At 45.8% G+C, this 22,122-nt stretch overlaps 2 protein-coding genes across 9 annotated transcripts in view; one reads left to right on the top strand and one right to left on the bottom strand.

Moving 5' to 3' along the window:
- LOC309394901 (amyloid-beta A4 precursor protein-binding family A member 3-like) overlaps positions 1-14,130 on the top strand; it is a 31,428-nt gene extending 17,298 nt beyond the window's left edge. For 5 of the 7 annotated variants that reach the window (XM_081958581.1, XM_081958579.1, XM_081958583.1 and 2 more), the window contains exons 8-12: positions 162-362; positions 7,546-7,758; positions 10,614-10,733; positions 10,917-11,057; positions 12,391-14,130. In XM_081958581.1, the coding sequence (XP_081814707.1) occupies positions 162-362; positions 7,546-7,758; positions 10,614-10,733; positions 10,917-11,057; positions 12,391-12,462 (747 nt within the window). In that variant the 3' untranslated portion in view covers positions 12,463-14,130. Of the gene's footprint in view, positions 1-161; positions 363-7,545; positions 7,759-10,613; positions 10,734-10,916; positions 11,058-12,390 lie in introns of those variants that run through there. The other 2 variants (XR_014175823.1, XM_081958584.1) reach the window with 2 other exon arrangements.
- Positions 14,131-16,828: 2,698 nt separating this feature from the next.
- TJP3 (tight junction protein 3) overlaps positions 16,829-22,122 on the bottom strand; it is a 72,478-nt gene continuing 67,184 nt past the window's right edge. For both annotated transcript variants that reach the window (XM_081958459.1, XM_081958458.1), the window contains exons 19-20: positions 21,653-21,705; positions 16,829-18,874 (exon numbers count right to left, since the gene is read on the bottom strand). In XM_081958459.1, the coding sequence (XP_081814585.1) occupies positions 18,766-18,874; positions 21,653-21,705 (162 nt within the window). In that variant the 3' untranslated portion in view covers positions 16,829-18,765. The remainder of the gene's footprint in view (positions 18,875-21,652; positions 21,706-22,122) is intronic.

Raw genomic sequence — 22,122 nt, 5'->3', positions numbered from 1 at the left:
GGGGAGATGTTGGTGGTGACAACACGGACAATCAGAGTTCAGATGTGCACCACTGCCTCAGTTAGATTAGATCTTGTCTTGTTAGAATAATGGCATGCTTGGAAAAAACATAGTCCTGTAACTGTAGAAATGCTTGTCATTTGTTGCTTCCTGTCCTACAGGCTCAGCTGATAGCCCAAGCCATTGGGCAGGTCTTTAGCGTGGCTTACCAGCACTTCCTGCGGGCCAGTGGCATTGACCCCAGCCAGCTTGGCTCCATGCAAGACCAGAACGATGATGAGAAGGATCCTGGCCTGATCGAGGGAGTGGAACTATATAATGGAGACCTGGCTCACTTCTCCAAGCAAGAGAACTGTAAGGAAGTAAGAATGGAGAGGAGGTGTTTTGCTAGAGGTGGAGCACATTGGAACTGCATACCCACCACAGAGGAAATGGCTCTACCCATCTCAGATGCTCCCCCTCTGTGTGGGCCTGTGGAATTGGCCAGTGATTCGGCAGGCCACTCAATCTCCGCTAATCTAGTTGGCTGTCTGGGTGCATTGGACTACAACTCCATGACATGATACAAACAGAGAGAGAGAGAGGGAGAGAGGGAGGGAGGGAGGGAGGGAGGGAGGGAGGGAGAGAGAGAGAGAGAGAGAGAGAGAGAGAGAGAGAGAGAGAGAGCCTGTAGTTGGCTGCAATGTGGGAAGCTGTAGTCTGACACACCCATTGAGCTTTTGTTGGCAGGAAGCTCATTATTTTCACCATCTTGCTGTTTAGCTGCCTTTCAGGCAGATACATAAGAAAAGATCAAGACTTGTTTTTGAAAAGTCGGCCCGCTGAGGGTTATAGTCAGGGGTGGGATTCAGCCGGTTCGGATCGGTTCGGGCAAACTGGGTGTTAATTTTACATCTGGTTCGCCGAACCGGTAGTTGCAAGGACTGGCTGGCCCCGCCCACCCCTCCCCTCCCAGGACTCTCCACATGGCCTGTTCATCATGCCAGATAAGTGCAGGGTCCATGCGGAAGCTCTGGGAGGGCGAAAAACGGGCGTTCGGGAAGTTCCAGAAGTCCGGAAACAGGCTCTTTTCTGGCCTCCGGAGGACCTCTGGAGCCCGGGGAAGGTGTTTTTGCTCTCCCGGAGGCTCGAGAAAAGCCTCCAAAGCCTGGGGAGGGCAAAAAACAGGCCTCCCAGAAGTTCCGGAAGTCTGGAAACGAGCCTGTTTCCAGCCTCCGGAGCCCAGGGAAGGCCAAAATGCCCCCCCATCCCCCGCCATGATGTAGGTGGCTGAGTAGGCCCCACCCACCAGGAGGCTGAGTAGGTCCACCCAGCAACTGGGTAGAGAATCAGTTGCTAGCATTTTTCAATCTCACCCCTGGTTGTAGTGAATGGAAAAATCCCCAGCTATGTGCCCAAGTATGGGCCTTTTATAACCTGTGGACGTCAACTCCCAGAATTCCTGAGCCAGCATGGCTGGGAGTTGATGTCCACAAGTTATGAAAGGACTATAATTGCCCACACCTGCCCAGGAGGGTTTATAAAATGTACTGAATTTGATAAACCTTGGGAAAGATGTATAAGTAGTCACTGACGTACAGCTATTTGTAGCATCAATCACATGGCCCTATTTTATGATGTTTTTTGCCAGAAGCTGACATTTACTTCCGGTTTACATCAAAAGTAGCCATAGTAAACCATTGGTTCAGTGAGCAACCCTCATTAAAAAAAGGTCATGTGGGTGACCCGCTTTACAACTATCGTGACTTAACGACCATAATGGGAAGGCCCCATTACTTTCATAAATGGAGGACTTCCTGTATTGGGTCACATTTTAATGGTAAGGTATTTCAATAATATTAATGGATAAAAAAATAAATGATCCTGATAGCCAGTAGAAGATCCTTTAAGTTTTTCAATTCGCCGCCTACATTTTGTCCAGGGTGAGAACATGCCAGATTCTCTAGCTTGTTCCATCTTTTCCCCAGAACGTTAAACCCCGAAGGGAGGGATTTGACAGTTTTCTGGCTATATAATACAATACAATACAGTAGTAGAGTTGGAAGGGACCTTGGAGGTCTTCTAGTCCAACCCCCTGCCTAGGCAGGAAACCCTATACCGTTTCAGACAAATAGCTATCCAACATCTTCTTAAAGACTTCCAGTGTTGGGGCATTCACAACTTCTGGAGGCAACTTCTGTTCCACGGATTAATTGTTCTCACTCTCAGGAAATTTCTCCTCAGTTCTAAGTTGCTTCTCTCCTTGATTAGTTTCCACCCATTGCTTCTTGTTCTACCCTCAGCTGCCTTGGAGAATAGTTTGACTCCCTCTTCTTTGTGGCAACCCCTGAGATATTGGAACAATGCTATCATGTCTCCCCTAGTCCTTCTTTCTCTTAAGCTAAACATACCCAGTTCCTGCAACCGTTCTTCATATGTTTTAGTCTCCAGTCCCCTAATCATCTTTGTTGCTCTTCTCTGCACTCTTATAAATGTTCTTTATATCTGCACTATAAATGTTCTTGATATAGGAAGTGGTTCTGGAAGAGTAATATCCAGAAAGCTGCCAGTCTCCCTGGCCCTGGAACAGACCAATTAGTCTTGTCCTGGGGAAAAAAAAAAGCCCAAAATATTTTCCTCAGAACAATTCATCTCTTGGATTTCTTTAAATTTTACACAGCAAAGCTTTGCCCAGATGTTTGTTTTTTCTTCTTCTCAGCAAGTTATTTTTTCAAGGAAAATAATGCTTTCCTAAAGTGGGTGAAACAAAGACAGGGTTAAACAGCAGTAGACATATTTTCTTTCAGTTCGGAGGGGGTGGGAAGACTCATTGGGTCAAAAAAAAATTGTGTCCCAACCTGCAACGGAAATACTCCGTGGTTTGTCAGGCCAGCCAAGGAAAACGTGGAACCCACCTTCTCTGTTGTGCTTGATTGCAATTCCTTGCAATTTCTTCTCTGTCCCCAGAGCTTCTGAAATGTACGACAAATTGCTGATTTCCAGTTGCACAAAGTATTTTCAGTTGCATGGTATTTTCCTGTTTGTTTGTTTGTTTGTTTTTAAAAAAAAAACCAAATACATTCTAAAATAGCTGTAGTAAATCAGCTGTGATCTGGTTTCACACACACACTTTAACCTCTAGGACAGTGCTGGCTAATCTTTTTGTCATCGTGTGCCGAAAGCGCCCGCCCGCACCCATGATGCAATGCGTGTGCGACACCCACCCCGTGCCCTGCCCGTACGTTGGCGCTCCCCACGACCCCGTGCTCCCCACGACCCCGTGCTCCCCACGACCCCGTGCTCCCCACGACCCCGTGCTCCCCACGACCCCCCGCGCATACACAGTGTAAGCCACCTGGGACCTAGTAGGTCTCCCTACAGCCTCCTGGGACCAAAAACGGGCCATGGGAGAGAGTGCGCTGCACTGCACTGCGCTCCCCCTGTGCGTGACCCACGCTTGCGCACGTGTCTCCCACATGCGCCCTGTCCACCCACGCATGCACGGCAGAGACCTGAAAATCAGCTGGCCGGTGGGAGGTGCGCACACATGCACAGTGGAGCTGGGCTGGGGCGACGGTTCATGTGCCCGCAGAGTGCGCTCTGTGTACCCCAGGTTGGTCATCACGGCTCTAGGGAGTCAGGCATAACTTTTTTTTAAAATATATTTTTATTGTTTTTACATTTAAAACAATGCAGTACTGCGAAGTCGAAGTGACCATACATTCACATTATATACAGCTAGTCTCATCCAATAGCTATTAGCCTACTTAATACATTGTCTATCCTTCTGTCCAATCACAATATAAACAGTTTGTTCCAGTCTTGTCACCTTGTCTTATACCAATCATAAACTCTGTTCCAGACTTCAAAATATTCTGATTCTCCTTTATTTTTAAGTTCAAGAGTGAGCCTATCTGCTTTCGCACAGTCTGACACTTTTCTGATTATATCTAGTTCTGATGGTGTGTTTTCTTTTCTCCAATACTGCACAAAAGTTATGTGGGCCGCAGTTAGTACATGTATAATTAGATAGAGTACATTTTTCTTAAAACCCTCTGGTATTATGCCTAGGAGAAAAATTTCTGGTTTAAACAAGATTTGGTCTCCCACCATTTTTTCTAACCATGATTGAATCATTTTCCAATATTTTTTTGCCTCATTGCACGTCCACCACATATGATAAAAAGTGCCTGGTGTTTTTTTACACTTCCAATAATTTGGGGCCAGATTTTTAAACATTTTGGAGAGCCGTGCTGGGAGGAGATGCCATCTGTAGAACATCTTATAAATATTTTCTTTATACGCCGTAGCCATTATTAGTTTCTGATTAAGTATCCAAAGTTTTTCCCACTTAGCCAATTCCACATTATAACCGAAATTTTTCGCCCAGGTGACCATGGTTTCTTTGACATGTTCCTCCTCTAGCTTATATTCCAACAAAAATCTATACAACACTTTGATCAGCCTGTTTTCTGTCTGTATCAAAAGTTTATCTAATATTGTGTAATCTTTGGCAATACCTTCCTTCTTCCTATCCTACGCAAACCTTGATTGTAAGTAGGACCACCATTCTACCTGTACCCCTTGTGATGCCAATTTTAATCTAGTTTTGATCTCCCCCTGTCTGTTCAATAACTCTTTATATGTAACTGTATTTTCCATATTAATTAAATTTGGATGTATGTATGCTTCCATCGTAGATAGCCAAATGGGTGTTTTGGTATAGTGGTCGTGTTTAATTTTGTTCCATATTAATAACAGGGACTGTCTGATGTAGTGTCTATTGAAATATTTGTGTGCAGATCCTTTTTCATACCAAAGGAAGGCATGCCATCCTACTTGGAGGTCATGATCTTCCAATTTGAGTAATCTTTTATTTCTCAACATTATCCATTCTTTTAACCATGTTAGAGTGGCCACAGTATAATAAAATTCCCAATCTGTTACGCCAAATCCTCCTTTTTCCTTAGTGTTTTGCATAGCCTTGAGTTTTATTCTTGGTTTTCTTCCCTGCCAAATAAATTTCGAAACCAATTGATTCCAATCCTTAAAAAAACCTTTTTCTAATTTAATGGGAATATTCTGAAATAGGAAAAGAAATTTTAGTAATACATTCATTTTTATGACTGCGATCCTACCCATCTAAGTCTTTCTTAGTTTTATTGATCAAATTAGTATAGTTATCTTCTTTGATGGACACACACCTCGCAGATAAATGTATACCTAGATATTTGACTTTTTTGACAGTTTGGATACCCAATTTCTTTGTTAACTCTTTCGATTTTGATGTCATATTTTTAACCAGCATTTTAGTCTTTGTCATATTTATTTTTAAATCCGCTACTTTCCCATACTCTGTCAATTCCTCAATAGGTTTCATACCAGACTTTATAGGATCCTCTAACACAAATACTCGATCGTCCGCAAAAGCCTGTAACTTAAATTGTTCCTTTTAAATTTCTAGTCCCTTTATCTGTTCCTCTTTACATACATTCCTGGCTAAAACTTCTAAGGTTAATATAAACAGCAGCGGGGATAGGGGACAGGAGCTCAGGCATAACTTTAATACATTATTATCATATACACAGCAAGGTGAAGTCACAGCCACCAGTCCTTTAGATGGCATTGACCTTTATTTGCATTGAGTTCTTCCCATCAACCTAGGATGTTGTAAAGTGTTGGCAGAGTATATGTGTATGGATACGAGCCATCTGGCCTTTTGCCATTGACAATGAAAATATTGTCAATGTGCAGATTTTTCTAAGTGCCATCCAAGATATTTTGCTACGTCTGGGGAGATTCTCAACCATCCTTTTGGTTGTGCCAAAAGTCTTCTCCCAAAATACCAAGGAAGTCCAGTTGCCTTATTGGAAAAACACCTTTGGTATTTTTTTTTTGGTATACCCACTTGAGACCACCATATCTGCTTTATGCCATAATCTTTCAACTTTGATTTTCAGGGGTTGAAACTTTGTGATCTCCAACAATTCTTTGTCTTTTAGTCTACTATTCTCTGATATTGCCACATCAATTTTCCATGCTTTTGCCTTTTCAGCCACTGTTAAATCTTGTGTTGTATATGCCAACACTCGTTATCAGTTTGAATGTGGGAATCCCACAATATTTTAACCTGTTCATTCTGGACAATTTTTCAACTCTACGTTCCCATAGATGGTACATTATAGTTATCCATGTTGAGGTCAACCAGATGTCCAAACTGGATTTGGCATTTTTATCCACCTATATAAGCTATTTTTTTTTAAGTCCCCACAGCCACAGGAGGTTAAAAGAAACCCTTTCCTTGCCCCCCTTTCTGGACAGAGGCAGGGAGTCCTCAAATTATGAGCGTAATTGAGCCCAAAATTTATGTTGCTAAGTGAAACATTTGTTAAGTGAGTTTTGCCCCGTTTTATGCCTTTCCTTGCCAGAGTTGTTAAGTGAATCACTGCATTTATTAAGTTCGTAACATGGTTGTTAAGTGAATCTGGATTCCCCACTGACTCTGCTTGTCAGATGGTTGCAAAAGCGGATCACACGACCACAGGGCACTGCAACCGTCGTAAATATGAAACCGGTTGCCAAGCACCTGAATTTTGATCGTGTGACCATGGGGAAGCTACACTGGTCGTAAGTGTGGAACACTGCCTTAAGTCATTTTTTTCCAGTGCCCGTTTAACTTTGAACAGTCACTAAATGAATTGTTGTAAGTCCAGGACAACCTGCATATAATAATAAGATTTGGAAACACGTAAGTCTGTGCCCAATTTCCATCACCTATACAGATAGTCCTTGACCTACAACCATAATTAAGTCTGGTATAAATTGAGACAGTTATAAAGTGGATCACCACGTGACTGGGCCTGTTTTCATGACTCCTTTTGCGGTCGTCATTAAGCAAATTGTTAAGCGACCCCATTGTTCGCTATAGATCCTTTTTTTGATGTAAACTGGAAATAATGCTGGTTTCCCACAAAACCAACTGTGGGCAGGTGGCTGAGCATCTAAAACCATGGTGGCGAACCTATGGCACGCATGCCAGAGGTGGCACGCAGAGCCCACTCTGTGGCCATGCGTGCCATCTCCAGCTGCTCTTCGCGGGCACAAGAGCACTGGAAAACGGCCCAAAAAATGGCCTCAAAATGGCCCCCAAAACAGTCCAAAAAATGTCATTTACGCTCCAGCCATCTGATCTTTGGATTTCCAGTGCTCCGGTGTGCACACAAGCATGCATGTTTCAGTTTGGGCATTTGGTGCTAAAAACGTTCGCCATCACTGGTCTAAAATATGGTCATGTGGCAGTGGAAGGAGAGAGGTCTAACTTGGAATTTCAAAACCAGCCAAGCAGTTTTTGAGGGGTTTTGTCATCATTTCCAACAGTCGCCAAACTGGCTGAGGAATTCTGGGAGTTGAAGTCCGCTCATCTTCAAGAAGCCAAAGTTGAGAAGCGCTGCTTTGGATGACAATAACGGGTAGATTTAGATTTGCGCCCCTAAAGGACGAAACACTTGATCCCTCTCTCTTCCAGTCCAATAGATTTTCCCTCTGCCGTTCGGTGTCTCCATACAGGTGGCCCTCTCCAAACAGAAAGGCGAGATCCTGGGCGTGGTGATTGTGGAATCCGGTTGGGGATCCATCCTTCCCACCGTGGTCATTGCAAACCTGATGCACAAGGGAGCAGCCGAGCGATCCGGCAAGCTGAGCATCGGAGACCGCATCATGTCCATCAATGGAACGAGCCTGGTGGGGCTGCCCCTCGCCTCGTCCCAGAACGTCATACGGGTGAGAAAGCAAGGCTCCGGTTATTATAGGACAGTGATGCTAACCTTTTTGTCCTCGTGTGGCCAAAGCGCACGGATGCGCAGGGCAGTGAGCGTGTGCCCACACCCTTTATACCCGTGATGGCGAACCTATGGCACGCACGCCTGAAGCGGCACACAGAGCCATGTCGCCTGGCATGTGTGGCGTTGCCCGTTCCTCTTCTGGGTTTCTGACGCGCATGCGCACATGAGGATCAGCTGGCCTTTGTGCGTGCAGCAGTGGCGGAAACTGGAAGAGCTGGTCTTCAGTTTTTCTACATGAGCATGCATGCCAGTCAGCTGATTGGCGCATTTGAATGTGTGACATAACCGGAAGACTTCATAGACAGCGCACATCCATCCACGCACCGGAAACCAGAAGTTCATTTTTGGGTGTGCGCGTGCCCCCTGGGCAGCTCCTCTTCCTGGTCGCAGCCAAGATGAGCGTGCACAAAGTTCTCCCTTTTGGGCACTTGGTGCCACCCCAATGCACTCCCATGCACCAAGCGCCGATAAGGTTCGCCATCACTGCTTTCTACAATAGGCGCTCCCCCTGCCCTCCTGTGCATGTGTGTGCGACCCCCCCATGCCCCGTTTTGGGCCTAGTAGCCTCCCTGAAACCTCCTGGGATCAAAAATGGAGTCCGGGGGAGGCACCGAACCCCCCTGCAACCTGTTTTGGGCCTAACAGACCTCTCTGAAGCCTCCTTGGACCAAAAATGGGGTGCAGGGGAGGCGCCGAACCCCCCTGCAACCTGTTTTTGGGCCTAGCAGGTCTCTCTGAAGCCTCCTGGGACCAAAAATGGGGTGCGGGGGAGGCTTTCAAGAAGAGACTGGACTACCGTCTATCAGAAATGGTGTAGGGTCTGCCTGGGCAGGGAGTTGGACAGGATGACCTACAAGGTCCCTTCCAACTCTGGTAATCTGTAATCTAAAACCCCCAGAATTCCCCAGCCACCATAGCTCCCAGGGAATTCTGGGAGTTGAAGTCCACAAGTCTTAAAGACTCCAATCCTAGAAGAAAAGACTTGTCAAATCACATCTCTATAGATACGTTCTGCCAGTCCTCTTTTTTTCTAGAACATTCTTTTTTCATTTCTGAGTCTAACCTCCAGCCCTAGGGTTTTCTCTTACCTGCCAATTCATTATGTCCTGTTTAGGTATTTTGGCCATAATAAATATTACCCACACACATACATATTAATTAGGCCCAGCCCTACTTAGCTTTTGATCTCAAACCAGTTTATCCAGCACGCAAAAGATTGTAAAATTGTTGCTCCCAGACTGAATACGTGCTAGGAAAGTAAAGGGTGGAGAATAATTTCCAGGAGATCAAAGATCGCGGCTGACGATTTCTTTCTAGACCTTGTGGAAGCAAGATAAAAGTAATCGTTGACTTACGACTGGCCAGGTTCCATTAGGGTCATAAGTCATGACGATCTGAAGCGCGTTGCATGAATGACTGACCCGATCTCATGATTTTTGTGGCAGTTGTTAAGCAAATGCCATGGTCATTAAACAAACCAATTGTGCATTATGGGCTCCTTTTGCCAAAAAACGGAAGTAAATGACAGTTTTCAGCAAAAATATCATGAAATGTAGTTTCCTTCTCCAGGAGGATCTGATCCAATAGAGGCCCATCACCACTGTACATCTTTTTTTAAAAAACGATCCTGTAATCCCTTGCACAGGGATGAAGTTGAGGTGACTGAATGTGCTGTGGTCTGCCGGCGGCCTGCGAAGCTGGCGGCAGAGTTGGACAGCGAGGAGGTTGTCAGAAGGTCACAAAAGGGGATCACATCAGGGGTGGGATTCAGCCGGTTCAGAACGGTTCAGGCGAACTGGATGCTAATTTTACATCTGGTTCGCCGAACCAGTAGTTGCAAGGACTGACTGGCCCCTCCCACTGTGCTCCGCCCCGCCCAGGAGTCTCCACACGGCCTGTTTTGGATGCCAGGTAAGTACAGAGCCTGTGCGGAGGCTCTGGGGGGACGAAAAACGGTCCTCCCAGAATCCAGAAACAAATTCATTTGTGGCCTCCGGAGGCTCGAGGAAAGCCTCCGGAGTGTCAAGGTTCCAAATAGCATCCAAACGTAAATCAGAGTCTGAGGCAAAGTATTGCTCAAAGTTCCAATTGATTAAGAGAGCCACGTTGGCACATCTGGGAAAACTCGAATCTGAAAGCTTCCCAGTTTCCCCCACCCAGTTGAAAGTTCAAGATCTTGCCCCCATACCCACAAGTCCATCACATGATTCAATCTTCCACTGCCGTGCTGGCAGTTCCACACATCCAGTTCCGGTCAGGTGCAGAGGTGCAAAGACAAAGGATGACCTTGGCTTTCTAGAAAGCATTTTGTTATGACTACATCACATCTCACTCCTACAATCCCCCCTCCCATTTTCCCACAATAGAAAATGCAGAGTAGAATAAAAGAAAGTGTGGCAGGCCAAAGATCCAAAAGAAAAGATGGCAGCAGGCCTGACACAGAGCTTGGGGAGGGTGAAAACACCTACACCCCGCCATGGTTCAGGAGGCTGAGTAGGCCATGCCCATTCAACAACCGGGCAGAGAACCTGGATCACATGGCCCCAGGACCCTCATAAAAATGCCAAGCATCAGAATCTTGATCACATGACTGTGGGAATGCTGCCATAATGTGTGGTAAAGGCATTCTCCATGTTCTGACATTTAATCTGCCTCATTTAGCAAAGCTCAATTTTGGCCACTTTATGGTGGCCAAAATTGTCTGGACTTCAATTCTCAGAATTCCTCAGCCAGCAATAAAGCTGCTTACTGTTGGTTAATTAGAGGTCAGTAGGATGGTTTCTTTCTTTCCAGGATTTGAAAAACCAGACAGAAGTAACCCTCAACATCGTTCATTGCCCTCCTGTCACTACCGCCATTGTTCGAAGGCCCGGCACAAAATATCCCCTAGGATTCTCCGTGGAAAATGGCATTGTGAGTAACCTGGGTGGCTGAGAGACAAATTAAGCCAAGTTCCCTGTTTAAAGGGAATCCAAATTACAATCCATATCGGATTGACTGTGAGGTTTTGGAAATCGGGATTTGCGCGCCTGAGGTAAACTTTGGCACGTGGGTGGGCGTGGCCAGCCGTACAAGTGGACTTTTCCCTGTGCCCAGATCTGTAGCCTGATGCGTGGCGGGATTGCAGAACGTGGTGGCGTCCGGGTGGGACATCGCATCATTGAGATCAATGGGCAGAGCGTGGTGGCCATGCCGCACGAGAAGATCATCCAGATCCTTAGCCAAGCGGTCAGCGAGGTACGTGCACAGCGCGATTCTCTAGTTGTGAAAAGCTGATTGTGAAAAAAGCCACACCAGAACGGGCTTCCTCTTGTCTCCTTTCTTCCTGAGGATTTCACAGTGGGCTTCTCGATTCTTGGAGGAGAATTAAAAACTGTTGAAACCCAAAAATCAGAAGCACCCAGCTTAGCAAATTTGTGAAAAAGTTTTTGGAACTGGGGTTGATTGCAAACCCAAGTCCTCGACTTACAACCATTTGTTTAGTGACGGAATTTTCAATAGCACTGAAAAAATGATGGGCTTTTCACATGATCGGCGAAGCTATCCCATGCTCCTGCGATCAAAATTCAAATGCTTGGCCACTGGTTTATAGTTGTGGTGGTTGCAGTGTCCCGGGGTCATGGGACCCCCTTTTGCAGCCTTTTCACTCAACAACTGCAGTGATTCACTTAACGAGAAAGGTTGTAAAAGGGGACAAATCTCGACAACTGTCTTGCTTAGCAACCGAAATGTGGTCATTCGTGGTCACAAGTGGAGGATCGATCGTCTGAAATGGCAAGTGAGACTGAAGCAATAATGCAGAGTCTCACTAAAGGCCTTTAGAGCTGATTTGGGAGGAATTTCGGAAAGAGCTACAAGTATGCCTTGACCTACAACCAGGGGTGGGCTGCTGGGGGTTCGCAGAGATTCGGAAGAACCTGTAGCTAAGATTCCGTGCAGTTCGGAAAACCCCCAAATCCCACTCCTCTCAGCTGAGTCGCAACCCCATGAGCGTTATGCAGGCGCTAGCTTCGCTACCAGCGCACACCCCACTCGCGCTGGCGCCAGTGATGCTGCAAGTGTGCAAGCCCTAGCAACGCTAGCACGAATGGGGGGGAGTGTGTTCGCAGCATTGCACAGGTGCTTGTGGCCTCATTTGGGTTGTGCGTGCAATCGCAGCCCCATTCGGGCAGCCCTCTGCACATATACGTACAGGTGCCTCCATTACTACCCCGCCTTGGGCAGTCAACCCAGAAAGGTTGGGGACCCCTGATATAGATCATAACACATATGAAAGCCATTTTGAGACCAGGCAATATCTTCCCTCCTCTCCCCTTGCAGGGGAGACCTGAACCAAAGTGGGTGGATTAGACTCTACCACTTGCAGGGGAACCAAAGTAGATGGATTAGACTCTACCACTTGCAAGGGAGATCTGAACCAAAGTGGGTGGATTAGACTCTACCACTTGCAAGGGAGATCTGAACCAAAGTGGGTGGATTAGACTCTACCACTTGCAGGGGAGACCCTAATGTGCCATTACTCAGCTTCAGACGTGCCCCCTAACCTGGTTGCACTTCTCCTTCCTTGCAGGTCCATATCAAAACCATGCCGGCCTCCACCTATCGCCTTTTAACTGGCCAGGAGCAACCCATCTTCCTCTGATGGGCCCTCCCTTGGCCACTGGCTTCCTGTGTCTGCTTTGTAAGCTTGCTGCGCTCCCAAATCTGAAGCCGGCTTCTGGGCTCCGTGGCCCAGATTCACGAGGGTTTCGTGACTGTTTCCGCCTCAACAACCATCCAGCCAAGTTTGTTGTTGGTTTCCTTTGCTGGGGACATTTATCTGGGGTGTGAACATGGAAGTTGTGCCTGTTGCTTGAGGTTGGCTTCTACACTAGAAAGCAAGAGAGATTGGAGATTGAACCTTACACTACTGTGCTCTTCTTGACCTGGAATGGATGGATTAGACTCTACCACTTGCAGGGGAACCAAAGTAGATGGATTAGACTCTACCACTTGCAGGGGAGACCTGAACCAAAATGGGTGGATTAGATTCTTTCACTTCCAGGGGAGACCTGAACCAGAGTAGATGGATAAGACTCTACCACATGCAGGGGAGACCTGAACTAAAGTGGGTGGATTAGACTCTACCACTTGCAGGGGAACCAAAGTAGATGGATTAGACTCTACCACTTGCAGGGGAGACCTGAACCAAAATGGGTAGATTAGATTCTTTCACTTCCAGGGGAGACCTGAACCAGAGTAGATGGATTAGACTCTACCACATGCAGGGGAGACCTGAACCAAAATGGGTGGATTAGATTCTACCATTTACAGGGATTAGACTCTACCACTTACAGGGGTGACCTGAACCAAAATGGGTGGATTAGACTCTACCACTTGCAGGGGAGAGGAATGGTGCAGGGTAGGAAGAATTCCTTATTATTACTTTTAAAGTCCTAAAGATTGAAAAGCAGGTGAAGATAAGCTTTAATAATTCCCAAGGTGTTCTCTTTTACAGAGCCTTTTTTTCTTAAAAGAAGGGAAATGTGAAAATATAGCATTCGGTAAATGCTCTTTGAAGTGGTTCAGTCCAGAATCAGGTTGCTTGACATTGTTGTCAAGATCTCCTAGCAAATTTACAAGATTCTCCCCTACAAAATTTAGGCTACAGGAGAAAACCTAGCCTACTCTCCCTGGCTGTGTGGGATCCTACTCCCAAAATTCATTTCTGCGGTCATACAAGTCTGGCCTTTGCCCTTAGAAATCGGAGCAAACTCACCTGGTTTCTGGATTTCAACAGACTGCTGACAATTCTATAAGTTGCTTTGGAGCAACTATATGAATTTTTTTTAATATTTAAACTACAAATACAAACTTCGAGATGACCAGAATACTAAAATTATAATTTCCAAAAGTAGATCAGAGAGGGAGAGAAAGTGAGACAAAGTGTTCTTTTTTTTTAAAATTGTTCTCTTCTCTACACACCAAAGATTAGAGAAATGAATATTATTTGCTTTTTTAAAGCATCTTCTTGCTCTCACTGGAGAATGGGAAGAGTCGTAAGTGTTGACACCTTTTGGCAAGACAATCCACGTTAAGCGGCCTTAACTACTCCGGCAAGCTGAAGTTTGAACTTGGTTTGTAAGTGTTAAAAGTAATAGCAGAATTGCAAACTTCTCTCCAAAGCTTTCAGAAATGTCTAGAAAGTCTTAGAAACTGCATTAAGTTCTGGTTTGTTTTACCGTATGGGCTAAGCTTGGGTCAGCCACACACGTCCTGGCTCCCAGTTCCAAATAATAATAATAATAAAATCCACCATGTTGTGTTTGCATTCTTGTCCATGTTTTCTTGTGAAATTTGGGCGATTTTGTAGAATTCTGATTTTTCTTTTTTTCCCCTGGGACTCTATCTTGGGCTCTGGCAGGCTGCTGACCTCTGTTAATAAGGTAAAGGTTCCCCTCGCACATATGTGCTAGTCGTTCTTGACTCTAGGGGGCGGTGCTCATCTCTGTTTCAAAGAGCCAGCACTGTCCGAAGACGTCTCTGTGGTCATGTGGTCGGCATGACTAAAAGCCGAAGGCGCACGGAATGCTGTTACCTTCCCACCAAAGGTGGTCCCTATTTTTCTACTTGCATTTTTACATGCTTTCGAACAGCTAGGTTGGCAGAAGCTGGGACAAATAACGGGAGCTCACTCCATTATGAGGCGCTAGGGATTTGAACCGCCGAACTGCCAACCTTTCTGATCGCCAAACTCAGCATCTTAGCCACTGAGCCACCGCATCCCATGCGTTAAGTAGTAAACCAAGGTTAAAACACACAGTGGCTGAATTCACACGTTGCACTGCGGTGAACTAAGGCAAAATTAGCCTCTGTTGTTTTGAGTCCTTTACTCTATCCCCGATGTTTCAAATTCCGGATAATATAATAATGTTAACACATTAGAAGAATGGTTTCCTTTCAAAGCCTCTGATGCAATTTGTATAAGTTTTGCATGCGCGTGAACTGTGAGGAGAGTAACTGATGCAACAACACAGCTGTTTTGAAATGCTGTTTTGCATTGGGGTTTGCAACACAGCTTCTGCCAAGAGGTTTACTTCTCAAGGTTGCTGCTTTGAGAAACAGGAGCAAAAAATAAAATTCAGTTTGGAGAAAGAAAAAGGCTAGATTTTCTCAATACAGGTTGTCCTCGATTAATGACAATTGAGCCCCAGATTTCTCTTGTTAAGTGAGACACTTGTTATGTGAGTTTCCCCCCCTTTTGCAACTTTTCTTGCCGCAGTTAAATGAATCCCTGCGGCTGTTAAAGTTAGTAACCCGGCCGTTAAGTGAATCTGGCTTCCCCATTGACTTTGCTTGTCAGAAGGTCGCAAAAGGGGATCCCATATCCTTGGGACTCTGTAACTGTCATAAATATGAACCAGTTGTCGAACATCCAAATTTTGATTACTGTATTGTTCTGAGTATAAGATGCACCGGAGTATAAGACGCACCAAGATTTTGAAAAAGCAAATTTAAAAAAATGTTTGCATCCTGCAAACCTCCCCAAAAACAGGCCCGGTTTTTTGTCCAAAAAAAGGGCATGAATAGCCTCTAGGAGGCTTGTAGAGTGCTCCTGGGGGCTGGAGGGGGGGGGTTAAAAACGAGCAAAAAAAATTTTTTTAGCTCATTTAGCTCATTACCTCCCCAGCCCTTAGCAGCACTCTGGAAGCCTCCTAAAGGCTAAGCACGGACATTTTGGTGAAGGGAGCAGGGTTTCGGTAGGCCAATAATACTGTATAAGACGCACCCAGATTTTCACCTCTTTTTTGAGGGAAAAAGGTGCGTCTTATACTCCGAAAAATACGGTATGTAACCATGGGGACGCTAGAAAGATCCTAACTGAAAAATGGTCGTGTCACTTTTTCCAGTGCCATTGTAACTTTGCACAGTCACTAAATGAACTCTTGTAAGACAAAGACTGCCTGTATGCTAGATTAGGTATTATGCATATTCACTGCCTTGAGGTACTTATAAAAGTAATAAAAGAAGCATAAAAACCTAATACAGAGAGTCGCTAACTTACAACCATTCATTTAGTAGCCATTCAAAGTTACAACGGCACTAGAAAAAGTGACTTATGACTCTTTTTCACATTTACGACCATTGCAGCATTCCTATGGTTACATGAACAAAATTCGGACACTTAAGAACTGGCTCATATTTATGTTGGTTGCAGTGTCCCAGGGATATGATCATCTTTTGCAATTTCCTGACCAACAAAGACACGGGGGAAGCCAGATCCACTCAATAATCGTGTTACTATACTTTTAACATTTGAATTGATTCCCTGAACTGTGGCAAGAGAGGTCATAAAATGGGGCAAGATTCACCGGTCTTGCTTAGCAGTGGAAATTTGGAGCTCCATTGTGGTAGTAAGTCAAGGACTACCTTAACTAAATAAGACAGGTTATTTATATCTAATACATGGCTGGCCAAGGAATTCTGGGAGTTGAAGTCCACACCAAGCTGCCAAGATCACCAACGTCTGATGATGGATATGGCGCAAGAAGAAGAATAGGAAGTAGGTACAGTTGCTATTGCCAGAAAGTCCAAGTACACAAAACCAAGAAGAGGGAGTCAAACTATTCTCCAAGGCACCTGAGGGTAAAACAAGAAACAATGGGTGGAAACTAATCAAGGAGAGAAGTAACTTAGAACTGAGGAGAAACTTCCTGACAGAACAATTAATCAGTGGAACAGAAGTTGCCTCCAGAAGTTGTGAATGCCCCAACACTGGAAGTCTTTAAGAAGATGTTGGATAGCCATTTGTCTGAAACGGTATAGGGTTTCCTGCCTAGGCAGGGGGTTGGACTAGAAGACCTCCAAGGTCCCTTCCAACTCTACTATTGTATTGTATTGTTCATTGCCAGGATATTGTTTAAATTAGCAAGGAGAACCACAAAATATCTTGCTTTTTTCCTTCCAAGCCAGCAGGTCGGTCCGCATCCCACATTTTGTCATCTTCCACTCTTAGGATCCGTGCAAGCTTCACTGAAAATTAATGCTTTAATAATACAAAAGGCACAAATGATGGACAGGCACAAATGATGGACAGACTTCTCCTCCATCTTCACTCATCACATACGAAGAAGGTTGACATGTACATTAAGGCCATACATCAGATTCCCTCATCCCAGGTTACTCCTTGTCAGCGAGCCACAACATTGCAAAAAGGGGAGAGAAATCCCAAAGGGAAGTTATACAGATTACAAAAAGTAACTAAGTATGTTTAATACACTTTCACATTTTTTGATTAAAAAGGCAGAATTAAAATCATCCTCTGACTACCACACTGCAAATGATAAAAAAAAGGGGGAGTTATAAAATTCTAGGGAACTAGAACAATAGTCCCTGTAATAAGGTTTATGCTGATTTTTTGACCCTAATGGGCAGGCTCCATTACGCTCATAATTTGAGGACTACCTGTACCATAAAACCCAATCATCAATGATTTGAGGCCAGATTGAATGAGATTTTGGAGTTGTAGAGTAGTCAAATTTGGCAATCGTGTGAAACGTCGGCCTTAACTTGCGAGATTATACCATGAGACTTCATGCCTAAAGTGAAAAGGGTGAGGAAGGCGCTCTTGACTGGCGTGTAGGGAATTATATTAGCTGGTGATATACGCAGAGGGAAAGATTTAAAAAGAGATAACGCGGAGGGTGGTTTATAAGAAAAACCCGGTCCTCTGATGGGGAAAGACGACGCGTGAGGTGTAGGTTTAAAATTCTTGAGACAACCCTCAACTTTGTGAATGGGCATAGAATGGTTTCTTAAAAGCATTGTGTATCAAGTTAAAACATGAGGTGGAAGTTCTTCGCCTCACTTGAAGTATAAAAGTGGCCTAATGAGGCTGTGTACAGTATTCCTCCATCTTGGGAACTTGAAGATATCTGGACTTCAACTCCCAGAATTCCCCAGTCAGCTGGCTGGGGAATTCTGGGAATTGAAGTCTTACGGTTGAGAAACATTGATGCAGCTTGAAGCTCATTATTCCAGTTAAATCAGGGGTGTCCAAACTTGGGAACTTTAAGACTTGTGGACTTCAACTCCCAGAATTCCCCAGCCAGCCATGCTGGCTGGGGAATTCTGGGAGTTGAAGTCCACAAGTCTTAAAGTTCCCAAGTTTGGACACCCCTGAGTTAAATGGAACCAGAATGACATAAAAATGGTTGCAAAGCCCTTCCAAACCATATTATGAGTTTGTTGAGATGGCCGGTGGAAACCCTTGATCTAGATTCGTGATGGCGAATCTAATGGTACCCGTGCCAGAGGTGGCGCGCAGAGTCCTCTCTCTGTGGGCAAGCGTGTCGTCGCCAGCTGCTCTTTTAATTTCCGGCGTGCATATGTGCCAGCCAGCTGGTCTTCCCGGGTGCTAAATTGCCAGAAAATGGCCTGAAAAAAGGCCGGCTTTGGGCTGGTTTTTGGTTGTTTTTCAGGCCAAAAACAGTCCGAAAAACAGCCCAAAAGAACTGCCAAAAGCAGGCATGCACACGCCTTCCGGTTTGGGCATTCGGTGCCGAAAAGGTTTGCCATTACTGATCTAGATCAAAGGGCAGAAGTAGATTGAACGCACTGGATATCGAGTTTGGGAGGAAACAAAGCAAAGAAAGGACGATGGAGAGGATCCGCTGAAGACCAAACTTCCATCCACGGTAGCTTGCTCCTCCTGGCTGCTCTGGGGTGTCCACAACTTAAGGCAAGCCGGTGAAAGAGAAAAGTTAACGTCCCTGGAACAAGCACAGGAGGCAAAGCTGGCCATGAGAACTCCCAGCAGCTGAAAATCTTGCCATATCCCCATGTTTTTAGCGCTCTATAGGAGATCAAAGGCCTTGGAAGGGTTGCAGCCAAATTGGAATGACGAGGACAGCTTTGCAGGGCCATCCAAGAAAGCTGCGGGAGGCCCCGTGGCTCCTTGGTGCGGTCACAGGTCGGTGGCAGGTCCCCAGTCATAACCATAGTCCTGGTCTGACTCAGAGTCATAAGTCTGCGCATGGGTGAACTTCTTCCGCAGTGCTTCATGTTCGTATTCCCTGACAAAGAGATGGCACAGTTGTAAATCAATGCATGCCATACATATACATATGCACATTAAATAGGCTGCATTAATAGAGGGATAGAATCAAGATTTCATGAAGTCCTGTATTTTTCAAAATATAAGACGCACCTTTTTTCTTATACACTGAATACAGAATTTTTGGCCCCCCAAAACCCCGCCCCTTCACCAAAAAGGGCAGGCATAGCCTTTAGGAGGCTTGTAGAGTGCCCCCCCCCCAGCCCCAGGAGCACTCTACAAGCCTCCTAAAGGCTACGCCTGCCCTTTTTTTGACAAAAAACGACCCGGTTTTTGGAGGTCTGCAGAGTGCAAAAACTTTTTTTAAAATTTGCCTCTTCAAAATCTTGGTGCGTCTTATACTCCGGTGCATCTCATACTCCGAAAAATATGGTATTACTACCACTGTACAGAGCCTTAGTAACTAGAGGTGGGCTGCTGGGGATTTGCACGGGTTCGGGCGAACCTCTAACTAGGATTCTGCCCGGTTTGGCGAACCCCAAATGCCACCCTGGCTGGCTCCGCCCACCCCACCCCTCCCAGGAGTCTCCACGTGGCCCATTCATCATGCAAGTAAGTGCAGGGCCCATGCAGAGGCTTAGGGAGGGAGAAAAACAGGCCTACCGGAGGTTCCGGAAGTCCGGAAACAGCTGTTTCCGGCCTCTGGAGGGCGTCCGGAGCCCAGGGTAAGCAGTTTTCGCCCTCCCGGAGGCTCAAGGAAAAGCTGAGTCCAGAGCCTGGGGAGGGCAACCCCCACCCCCTGCCCTGTGGTGCAGGAGGCCGACTAGGCCATGTCTACCATGGCCACGCTCACCCAGCAACGGGGCAGCAAACCCATTGTTGGAACTTTTGAAGCCCACCCCTGCTTAGTACGAACACACTTGGAATACTGCACTCATTTTTGGTCACCACAGCATAAAAAAGATGTGGAGACTCTAGAAAGAGAGCAAAAAAGAGCAACTAAGATGATTAGGGGACTGGGGGCTAAAACATACAAAGAATGATTGCAGGAATTGGATATGACTGATCTAGTGAAAAGAAGGACTAGGGGAGACATGATAGCAGTCTTCCAATATCTCAGGGGCTGCCACAAAGAAGAGGAAGTCAAACTATTCTCCAAGGCACCTGAGGGTAGAACAAGAAGCAATGGGTGGAAACTAATCAAGGAGAGAAGCAACTTAGAACTGAGGAGAAACTTCCTGACAGTTAGAACAATTAATCAGTGGAACAGAAGTTGCCTCCAGAAGTTGTGAATGTCCCAACACTGGAAGTCTTTAAGAAGATGTTGGATAGCCATTTGTCTGAAACGGTATAGGGTTTCCTGCCTAGACAGGGGATTGGACTAGAAGACCTCCAAGGTCCCTTTCAACTCTGCTATTGTATTGTATTGTATAAAGAAGAGGTCCATCAAACTATTTTCCAAAGCACCAGGAGGGAAGACGAGAAACAATGGGTGGAAAGTAACAGTAAAAGTTTTTTGACAGCTGGAACAATTAAGCAATTTTCTGGAACAATTAAGCAACTTGCCTGCAGAATGCCCATGGAGATTTTCAGCGATCCAGGTCAGGGTTGACCCAAAGGTGCTTTTTCAAAAGGCAGCTGGACTTTTGGCAACTGGGCCTCAAGGAAAAACTAAAGTCCAGTTGCCATATGAAATTGCCTCCAGAATTTTTGAGTACTCCATCACTGGAGGTTTTTTTAGAAGACTTTGGACAACCATTTCTCTGAAATGGTAGAGGGCAGTGATGGCTAACCTTTTTTGGCTCCCGTGCCCAAAGCGGGGGGACAGCGCAGGAGGGGGGGTCATGCGTGGACGTGCCGCACCCATAATGCTATGTGCGCACGGGAGCAATGCCCTCCCCCTGCTTTTGTCACGTTTTTTTCACCCTCCCCAGGCTCCAGAGGCTTTCTAGGAGCCTGTGGAGGGCGAAAACAGCCCCCCTGCCCTTTGGAGGCTTCAAGAGCTTCCCTGAAGCCTCCAGAGGGCGAAAAATGGCCCTATGGGGAACCCAGATGTTCGGGAATGGTAACTTCCGGTTTGCTCGTAGGGGCGCTTTTTGCCCTCCGGAGACTTTAGGGAAGCCTCCCAAAGATTCCAGAGGGCGAAAAACGGCCCTACGAGCAAACCGGAAGTCTGTTCCTGAACTTCCTGTTTCCCCGTAGGGCAAAAAATGGCCTCAAAAGAAGGCCGTAGTTAGTTGGAGCTGACAGGGCAACGCCTTGCATGCCCTAACAGATGGCTCCGCGTGCCACCTGTGGCATGTGTGCCATAGGTTCGCCATCACGGGTATAGGGTATTCGTGTTTGAGCAGGGGGTTGGACTAGAAGACCTCTAAGATCCCTTCCAACTCTGTTATTCTGCTTTCTGCCCTCCTACCAGGCCTTAAGATATTTGACCGGAATTTGTCTCCTAGAGAATGCGCACTACTTTTTCGAACACCAGATACAAATTTAGAATGCACTGGATGGATTCACATAACACCTTTAACCCAGTTCAGCACCAATCCTGATCAGCAATCTTAGTAACTCATTCTCACTTGCTGGGTCAAAAGTCACTACATTTGCCTCATGAAGTGATAGGGACATCTAGATTTTCCAGGCAATCTATCTCCTGCGGGAGTTGAATTGATTATGTTCTTTCTAAATGTAATTCAAATTCTACCACATATATGGACAGCTGATTGCATTTTGATTCCAATTGCAGGCTTAAGAAAATTCTTCCCAACCCATCATGAAGCTTCCAATGAGGAGTTCATACCTGATGTCATAACTGCTGTGCCACTGTCCTTGGGGTTGGTGATCACTATCATGCTATAAGAAAGAGAGAAATATACATATATAAGTGATATTCAGAATGTTAGCTAAAGTATTACAAATCACTTTTATGGCAGGGATTTTCAAACTGTGGCTTGTGATGCAGTCCTAGAAAGGCGGAGGAAGGAAGAGGAGGAGGAAGAAGAAGAAGAAAAGGAGGAAGAGGAGGAGGAAGAGGAGGAGGAGGAGGAGGAAGAAGAAGAGAAGGAGGAGGAGGAAGAGGAGGAAGAGGAGGAAGAAGAAGGAGGAGGAGGAAGAAGAGAAGGAGGAGGAGGAAGGAAGAGGAAGAGGAAGAAGAGAAGGAGGAGGAGGAAGAGGAGGAGGAGGAAGAGGAGGAAGAGGAGGAAGAAGAGAAGGAGGAGGAAGAAGAAGGAGGAGGAGGAAGAAGAGATGGAGGAGGAGGAAGGAAGAGGA

Source organism: Natrix helvetica (genome assembly GCF_964273705.1).
Source record: "Natrix helvetica genome assembly, chromosome: 1".
Classification (NCBI taxonomy): domain Eukaryota; kingdom Metazoa; phylum Chordata; class Lepidosauria; order Squamata; family Natricidae; genus Natrix; species Natrix helvetica.
This window is presented reverse-complemented; position numbering and strand designations above follow the sequence as displayed.